The sequence below is a fragment of the Eublepharis macularius genome, chromosome 5, assembly GCF_028583425.1.
Source record: "Eublepharis macularius isolate TG4126 chromosome 5, MPM_Emac_v1.0, whole genome shotgun sequence".
NCBI classification, from domain to species: Eukaryota; Metazoa; Chordata; class Lepidosauria; order Squamata; family Eublepharidae; genus Eublepharis; species Eublepharis macularius.
This window is the reverse complement of record NC_072794.1, coordinates 167,300,499-167,310,320: the sequence shown is the minus strand read 5'-3', so window position 1 is coordinate 167,310,320 and position 9,822 is coordinate 167,300,499. Positions and strand designations below refer to the sequence as shown.

At 45.2% G+C, this 9,822-nt stretch overlaps 1 protein-coding gene across 1 annotated transcript in view; it reads right to left on the bottom strand.

Annotated features, from left to right (window-relative positions):
- Positions 1 to 7,014: 7,014 nt before the first annotated feature.
- ZNF512B (zinc finger protein 512B) overlaps positions 7,015 to 9,822 on the bottom strand; it is an 82,857-nt gene continuing 80,049 nt past the window's right edge. Inside the window, exon 17 of the mRNA XM_054980864.1 lies at positions 7,015 to 7,307. Coding sequence (XP_054836839.1) covers positions 7,020 to 7,307 — 288 coding nt within the window. The 3' untranslated portion in view covers positions 7,015 to 7,019. The remainder of the gene's footprint in view (positions 7,308 to 9,822) is intronic.

Sequence of the window (9,822 nt, the reverse complement as noted above, 5' to 3'; positions counted from 1 at the left end):
ATGAAATTCTAATTCTGTGCAATATCTTCTAGCAATCTAGGCTTTAATTAAATTTCACTAAAACAAAAATACGGGGAAAACTCCGAAGTGTTCCTTGACTTCTTCCTTTTCATTTTTTTAGCATGGGATATTATGAAGCTCTTAATTTTGCAAAAGGGAGTCTGGAGACCATGACTGATATTTCGTGTGCTTCCGGGTGGCTCCCAAGAACATGCTAAAAGTAACAGGGGACGATGCAGAAGTTTTCTTGGAAACTGCTGAAGAGGCAACCCACAGTTTCAGCCTTAGCATTTCAACTGCAAAGTGGTTCACCTCTTCAGCAGTGCAAGTGTCAAAAGGGAGAAAAATAAACTCGGCAGTGTGCCCTGTTCTCGTTTTTGAGTAAATGCAACTTCTTGGATTACCGTGAAGGACAAAATTGCAAAAACGTTCTAGCAGCATGATGGTCAGGAGGTAAGGGGGGGGCTCCTCTTGCCCCCGATTCATGGCTTGCCCCTCCATTGTGGCCACTCCTATTGCTAGAGGGCTTGCCAGGCCCCAGCAAGGAGAGAGGAGGGGTTGCAGCCCCAGGAACTAGAGTAACCAGCTCCAAGTTGAGAAATTCCTGGAGATCTAGGAGGTGAAACTTGGAGAAAGTGGGGCTTGGGGAGGGAAAGGACCTTGGCATGGCATAGTTCCATAGAGTCCACCCCCAAACGTAGCCATTTTCTCCAGGGGAACTGATCTCTGTGGCCTGGAGACCAGTTGTAATTCCGGGAGATCTCCAGCCACTACCTGGAGGCTGGTAACCCTACCAGGAACCCCTTCCCCTTTCCACTGACTTCTGTTCCACAGCGCTCTAAGCAGGATCACTACCCCATCTTTGGCCCACTTCTGGGTCCTTTAAATAACCAGTGGGATGCCACACCCTCTTGGGCAGTCCTACCCCACCCATGTGACCGGGAATTCCTGGGGATCAGAGGAAAGTTCTCATTGGCTTGGGCAGGTTTCTCTCGCCCCCAACCATATGGAATGACGCCAGATGCCTCTCCCTGTCTTCAGGGCTGCATCTCATTTCACTGGCCTGCCCTTCCCACTGCTTACAGCACCACCTCACGAGGTGCCTGCTAGGTTGCTTCTTTCCAGAGGAGCCAGTCTCCGTAGGCCTGCCCTGATTGTGCTGTGGCAGGGAGGTGATGCCGGGCCAGCCTAACTCAAAGAATCATCGCATTGGAAGGGACCTCCAAGGTCATCTAGTCTAACCCCCTGCACAATGCAGGAAATTCACAACTACTTTCCCCCACACACTCCAGTGACCTCCTCCTGCTCCGTGCCCAGAAGATGGCAAAAAACGGGAAGCTGCTGAATTGGAATTCATATGTAAATTTGACTCAGTCAGACTTGGATTGAATAAAGACTATGAATGGCTATCTCATTATCAGAAGTAACTGATTTCATTATCAGAAGCAAACTGATCCCATTATCAAAAGCTACTGATTGCATCTACTCCCCCCTCCCCTCACCACCTACATATATCTGACCAGTTTTTTCATACCCTTTATGCATCTGACGAAGAGAGCTGTGGTGCTCGAAAGCTTATGCTACAGTAAAGTTGGTTAGTCTTAAAGGTGCTATTGGACTCTTTTCTATTTTGCTACTACAGACTAACACAGCTAACTCCTCTGGAAAAAACTCCAGGTTCCCTAGCCAAAAACTGGCCTGGAGAAAATTGCTTATTGACCCCAAAGTGGCTATCGGCATTACCCTGAGCGTGTAAGAAGGGGCCACGAGAACTAAGCACTGATGCAACCCTTCCTGCCCTCCCTCTCGTGATCTGCCTGGGTTCACAGAATCAGCATTGCTGTCAGATGGCCATCTAGTCTCAGCTTGATTAAGCAACGACAGGCAAGCACCATCCCAACAGAACACTGCTTGGCCAGCAGCACAAGGGAGAATTTGCGTCACTGCCACCAAGTTCTGCCTTCCAGCTGGTAAGTTCAAGCAGGGTCTGACTGCCCAGCAGTAAGAAAACCCAAGCTAGACTAGCGGTCGTTAGTATCGCCAAGCTTAATGACAATTGGACTAAGAAATGCTTCCGACTATTTGCAACTGCCCGGCATTCATTTTAAAACAAAAATGACAACTGGGAGAAATGATTCGACAGCAACTTCTTCTGGGCAAGTCCTCCTGAAGCAAATGAGTGCATAGGCATGCTCCGCCTTCGGCAACGCCATGTGAACGAGGGCTTGCACGATGCAGAAGATGTTGCTTGTGGACTGTGCTTGATATCATCCTTATATCGGCTTCTTGTTTCTCCATGGAGAAAAGGCTTACCCTTGAACCGACCAGTTTAAAAATGTGCTTCCATTTCTAGAGCAGGGAGCTACGCTTCCGTTAGGAGGGGAAAGTATCTAAGATTTCCATTTGAGAAAAGGAATTATAGGTGTGGTGGATTAGTTCCTGGACTACTAAAATGTTTGCGCAAAACCCAAATGAAATGAGAGCACTCCCTCTCCCTTTCTCTCCCCCTCCCTCCTTTCCCTTTGTGCTTTGACACATGATCCCATAACAAACCCTTCCCATAGGTAACCTTGCAAATAGGCATCCAAGTTACTGGCCTGCCTGGCCACAATACAGATTGTGTTGGTACTAGAGACGGGCACGAACTGGGAAAATGGCAGTTCATTGCAGTTAGTGGATTGTTGCATTTCACAAACCGTGAACCACGAACCGCCACAAACTGGTTCGTTTGATTAGTCACTTCTGGGATTGCAGAAGGTCTACAGAAAGCCCATCCCCCTGTTGGCTAGGTAACAGATTGATTGGCACCAGGCTGTCTGCAGTGACGAACTGAAAAACGAACCATATGAACTGCTCTAAAAATCATAGCGGTTCGTCGTGGTTCGTCAGAAATGAGCTCCGATGAGCTGCTGGTTCGTAAACCAAAAAATGGCCCGGTTCGTGACGAACTTTGGTTTGTATTTTGGTTCACGCCCATTTCTAGTTGGAACTGCTAGATCCATTCCACTAAAAGCAGTGCTTTCCTCCAGCACAAGTATGTGCAAAGGTTCCTTACACTGGAGAGAAGTGCCACTGATAGTAGAAGAAATCCATAGTATTCCAAGTGGCCACTTACAATGCTTGGATTGTTCATATCTACGTTGACAATGGAGATAAAAAAATACATGTCACCCACGGACCCAGAATCACACAGACTATATGGACATTGTGGACGTGCAGTCTATTCATCACCTTTTGCTATGCACAGAAACTCAAGTCCTATCCAAACCATGTTAGATTATGGGGCATTCTCTCTGTAGTGGCATTTCAGGAATGCTCGAACTGCCTGAGGTCCATGGCCTGCTTGGCTAACTTCAAGGGGGTTGTAATCAGTTTAATATGTATGGCTTCCTCTCAGGCATTCGGGGAACTGTGCTTTTGGAAGGGTGATAATCTGTGGGAAAGCCATAGCCCCAATAGTACTACAGCTCTCAGGATTCCTCTGGAGAAAGCCAGGAGTTAAATGAGTTTAAATTCATGCAATAAATGCCGAAAGTGGGATTTTTTTTTCTAAAGCTCTGGAGCCTTCAGGTTCATACTTTCTGCCTTAGACTTTTTCTTAGCACACCAGTATCATTCATACAAGCCCTAATCCATCAGAGAGCGGAACTCTTTTCATACAATACCAAGGGTTAGTCCTACCATCATATATCGGCACATGATAGCTTACAAACTGTAACAGGGAGTGCCTTCTTGCTATGCCAACGCAATGCTTGTCCATGCTTGATTTCAATGGGCTTAGACTGGACTAACTCTGCTTAGGATTGCTCTGTCAGCCTCCCTCTACACATCGTTGGATACTGCGCTCTCACTGAAAGCCAAGCTACAAGTGATGAATGACACTTGCCTGGCAAGCGAACAGACTCACGTTTATTCCTCCCTGTTCACTTGCCATTCACTTGCGGTCCAAGACCAGGTGAATGGCAAGTGAACAGGGAGGAATACACGTGAGTCTGTTCACTTGCCAGCCAAGTGTCATTCGTCACTTGTAGCTTGGCTCTGAGCTACAAGCAGTCATCCACAAATGGGTTTTCCTGTGTGAAGAACACAACCTAGTTGCAAACAACTACTATACTGTTAGAGATGTGACGGTTCAGGAGAAAATAGCAGGGGGGAAAGGGGGGTGGGTATATTTTTTCTGTTTAAGCATTTATTTCCCATTTTTTCTGATGGAAAATTTGGGAAGTTTTGGGGAGCATTAAAAAAAACCCCCTAAAACTAGCAATTCCTTTGGAATGAGTGGAACGTTCTTACAAAGTTTTATTCACATTAAATGTATGGCATGAAAAATTTTATGTAAGACAATTTGCAACTCTCTCACAGGTACTGTGTATATTTGCCATTTTGCCTGTAGAAAACTAAGGCATTTATCATTTTAAATCCCATAAATATGCCAACTGGTACAATTTCATATGTTAACTAAGTCATAAATGATGCATATTATGTATGATGTAAAACAACAAAATAAGTTTGAAATTCGCAAGTATGGTATATATTTCAATGTTTCAAAAAAGTCTCCTCCCCCACCCCCAACTAGTTTTTGCCTCATGGCTTAAAAATGTCCAGAAACTTTACATCTCTAGATAGTGCAATGTGCCACAATGTATGGATGCAGACTTACATCATGCGCGTATCTGCTAAAAACAGACGATTGCATTATGACATGCTCTCACTTCCTATGAACACGCTCCGATAACAGGGCTTAAGTCGTCAAACTAAACCATGGCTTCTCATGACTTGCGGGGTCTTATCCTGTCAGTACAATCCTAACACGAGTTACTCCAGTATAAATCTATTGGTTTCGATGGGATTAGACTGGATTAACTCTTTTTAGGATTGCACTGTGAGTTAACCACTATGTTCACCCTAAGCCGAAGTACCATTTTGTACTGGTTTTTCCATACATAAAGACTTGGGCCGTTTCCGCACTATTCACCTTCATCCAGAACGCTGCAGAACGTCGCAAAAAAAACCACGGAAGATACCGTCTTCTCGCGTGAGTTTTGTGCAATGTCGTGCAAAACTCGCACTAGAAGACGCTATCTTCTGCGTTTTTCCGCGATGTTCTGCAGCATTCCGGATGAAGGTGAGTAGTGTGGAAACGGCCCTGTTCTCACCGAAGTGGTCAACCTGTGCTTGGATTGTAAGCCTTTATTCTGCAGTACAAAAAACCCTCTGTTAAAAAAAAAAGTTGGCAGCAAGATGCTTAGGAGACAGACATTTTCCTTGACATCTTGTTTTCTTTATCAGGGTAGGCAATCTTTTGTGCCCCGGTTGCAAAGCAACCCTACAATGTCTGCCTGCAAAGGTGTTGGTACAGTAGCAAATGAAGGGGGTGGAGGGAGAGACAAGGGTTGTAGCTGGCCAGACCCACTGGAAGTAAGATGACTTTATCTTGGTCGCTTGGCTAGAAAACTGGTCCGGTGCGCTGAACCAAATGTGCCTCTGTTTAGCATGCACACCGAGGGTGGCCTCCCCTGTTCTATGTAGAAAGGATGATGTTTTATGGAGGAGCATGCTATCACGCTCTGAAATGGTAAAGCCCACACACCGATTGATGGTAGGTGAAAAACCACCCTTGCTTTTGTTTTCTGCTTACAACCCAGTCAGAAGAACTTCTGGGAACAAAAGGGCTACATTTTCCCTTGGGGCAATCTCATACAAACAACAGGAAACTAGCCACATGCTGGATAGCACAAAGGAGTCAGACAACTAATATTATTTGCCCTGCACTAGATGAAAGGGACCGTTTCCACACGGCTTACCTTGTTCTGGAAAACAGTGAAATCTCGAACAAAATCGCATGAGAAGATGCTGTTCTCAAGTGATAGCAGCGTCTTCTCACGAGATTTCGTGCGAGATTTCGCTGTTTTCTGGAACAAGGTAAGCCATGTGGAAACAGCCAGGCTCCCATAGACAAAAGGCAGGTTGTGGGGATCAGAGATGTTGAACAAATTTATGTGCCAGAAGAGCACACCTGAAGATAAACCATATTATCGAGACTTACAGAAATGCACTTCTATAGAAGTTAACCTGGATTAATTGATGAATGAAACCTATTGAATATCTTTCTATGCTCTCAAAGGTTTTTGAACGCACTGATTATTTCCTTTCAAAGTTTTCTTAAAAGCTTTTGTGTTTTTTTCCACAATAAAAACATTCATTCCATTTCCTTTTCAAAACTCTAAGCAGAGCAGCTTCCCAAAAGTCTTTGCCACCAAAAAGCTCTCCAGGTTTTAGCTTCCTGAAAGCTTCCACATAAAACTTCTTGCCAATCTAACCGGCCACCTTTAGAAGACATATAAGCTTCGAAATCAATGCATTAAAAAAATATATATAACAAGAATTCGGAAAAGTTCATTGTCAACCGATTTCATCAGAATTAAAACAAACAAAATCATTTCCTAGGGAAATTATAAAAGAAAAACTGGTTTGCAACCACCACCACGACGATAAATTTCATCCATAGAATTCCCACCAGCTCTATTCCTAACACATGACTGCTGACGGAAAAGCAATCCACAAATTAAAAAAGAATGAAGAGCTTAAACCTGGGCTCCTATATTGCACTTTTGCTCTCCTGTCCGCTCTTCTCTGCCTCCGGCGGCTCCCTCCTTGCTTGAGCGGCAACAGTTTCCCATGTAGAAGTGTGAGAAAACAATGAGCGGATGGCCATTATCACCTTTCATATCCATGGATGCGGCGTATGATCCACAGGTGTCCGCGAGTGCAAGTGTATATACAATCCGGGGGTGGGGGGTGGGGAGCGGAGGATTTTGATGGAGGAATCAAATCGACCATCCGGTGTGTGTGTATTTCCTCTTCCAGTGTGAAACAAATGTCCATGATTATGCCTTAAAGTGGTTTTCCATTTCAAAAAGGGATGAGCAGAGGGCGGAGGGGGCCTGCAAACTGGGAGCAGCCCTCCCCCCCCCAGTACCCTGGGCTGTAAACTAATCATTAGAGAGTTGTTCAACTTCTTATTTCTCGGGCATCTTACTGGCTCCCCCTTTCTTGCTGTGGGGGGACTTGTTGCTGTGCTCTATCCCATCAGGGCTGCAGTCTGCGGTCTGCCACAACCCTGTTGTTTTCTTATGATTAGTCTTTTCTGCTGTGCTTTCTTTGAGGAAAACTTCCGGGGGTCTCTCCTTTGGCTTTCGGCCTCTTTTCTTCCCATCTGGGCTTTTCTTTTGCTCTTCGCTGTCGGGAACGGTCTGCTCTCTGCTCTTTTTTTTCTGGATCGTCTCTGTAGAGGTTCGGAACCAGTTCTAGGGGAAGGGCGAAAGGGAACAGATATCTGAGTTAATACAACCCAAGAGCCTAAAATGGCATCAATTGTGAGGGTGGGTATGAAAAAATTTCAGGAATCTGATCACCCTAACTTGGATCAGATTGGAAGATTTCCCCAGAGAAAAAGAGCTAAGAACCTTTAGAATTTGATGCTCCCTTAAATAAAAAAACCATGCACACAGAAAACTAGATATCAGGGAGAAAAATTCTAGCCTACTCTGACATGCTACTTTTCAATGTCATTATCATCATCATAAGCTTTATTGCGACAGCTCACAGCCTTAGCAATTGACAACATCAGAATTATAATACAACAATCACAGTAACAGTAAAAACTCTAACATACCTTACAATTTTATAACAATCTTTAAAATCACAACAAGTTTAAACTAAAACCAGCATCAATTCGAGCAATTCAGTCAGACAGTCGGCAAAAACCATTAGCTGCAACAGCAGCAGATGATTTTGATAAGGCCTGAATCACCCCTGCAATGAACTTTGTCATTTGTATCGTTCGTTATCCATTTACTTTTGTCGGCAAGTAGTATATTTAATCTATCATTATCCGCTCTCCCAGGATATTGTAATAAAATATCCCCAAAATATCTTTTACATAAGAGAGCCAGTTTGGTGTAGTGGTTAAGAGCGTGGGACTCTAATCTGGAGAACCGGGTTTGATTCCCCACTCCTCCACTTGAAGCCAGCCGGGTGGCCTTTGGTCAGTCACAGCTTCTAGGAGCTCTCTCAGCCCCACCCACCTCACAGGGTGTTTTGTTGTGGGGATAATAGCAACAAATGTGGGGATAATAACAACATACTTTGTAAACCGCTCTGTGTGGGTGTTAAGTCATCCTGAAGGGTGTTATATAAATTGAATGTTGTTGTTATTATTATGCAAATTTTGAGCAATAGAAGACCACATGGCCTAAGTCTTCAAAAGACTTTTCTATGCCTTATCCTGAAGGGCGTTATATAAATCGAATGTTGTTGTTGTTATTATGCAAATCCTGAGCAATAGCACATGGCCTAAGTCTTCAAAAGACTTTTCTATGTGGAGAAATCTTCTCTTCCATAGGACAACGATGAAATACATGGTCACCAATATGTTTAAATGCTCTTCTATGGGTACACAAACATATCAACATCAGGGCCTCGAAGTCCTGTTTGTTGGTCCTCCACAGACTGACTGGCCACTGTGTGAAACAGTATATTGGACAAGATCAGAGCTCTACAACGTGACACCCATGGCACTGTGGTGCCCGCTGACATGTTCCTTGGCACTCACTGTTTTTAGGAAGTGGGCGGGGCCAGGTGGGGCTTTTTCCCAGTAAGGCTTCTGATTGGTCCTTGGAGATTTGGTTGGCTGGGCAGACTTTTAAAAATGTTGCATCAGCAACAGCTGCCACTACATCACAAGAATCTTTATTGTGTGGTGGAAAGTAAGCTGCGGCAGTCATTTTGGGGGGCTGGCTCTGCCTTCTGTGGCAGCCATTTTGTGGCTGTGCCCACCACACTTTGTCAGAATTCCAAATTCAAAAATGTTGGGGACCCCTGGCCTAGATGGAACACTGGTTTGCTCCAGAAGATTCTATTTCAGTTCTCATGTTCACGGAAGTCTGAAGTTGTACAGTCGAGAAATTGTTTGACTACGTTGTCTATTAGGATATTTGGGGGGGGGGGCGGTGTCTTGCTCCCCTATAAGGATACATGCTTAATCACACCAAGATCTGTCTAGAAGAACATTCTCGTTTCAAGTTTTCCCTAACCAGGGGTCATTTCGTAGAAAAAGAGCTGGAGGAACTCATTAGCATAACTCATTAGCATATGCCATGCCCCTTGCCATCACCCAAAGTGTGTCATTGGCATAACTGATTGCATATGCCACATCCCCTGACATCACCTATTCTGGCTGTTTTGGACCCAATCCTGGCCATTCAGGGCTGAAATTGGGCCCAAAATGGCAAAAAGGGGCTGAAAATGGCCAAAAAGGGGCCCAAAATGGTCAGGATCGGGACACTGCTGAGTGGGAGAGTGATCTACCACCTGTCAGAGGCCCGATCCGGGCCGTTTTGGCCCCAATCCAGGCTGAAACAGGCCCCAAATGGCCAAGAGTCAGGTGGGCGGGGCCACCTGACATGTGACCTTTTGGGGGAACTGCTGGAATGGCGTTCCTGTGCATTCCCCCCTCGAAATGAGCCCTGCCCCTAACTGGAATTTCCCCTCCAGGATAGTACATGTCCTCTAAATAGAGGTGGACAAATTATGGCCGGATGTCCACATTAAAGCCCGCAGGAGTGTTTCACCCAGCCCTCAAACTGCTTAACAGTTCGTCGGAAGAGCTGGTGCTCCCAAAAATGGGCAGCTCACAGGCAGTGGGCCACGAAGAACAGAAGGAGACAGGACCCTGTCTGGGTCTCTGCTAGGGTTGCCAGCTTCCAGTTGGGAAATTCCTGGAGATTTGAGGGGTGAAACCTGGAGATTGTGGGGTTTGGG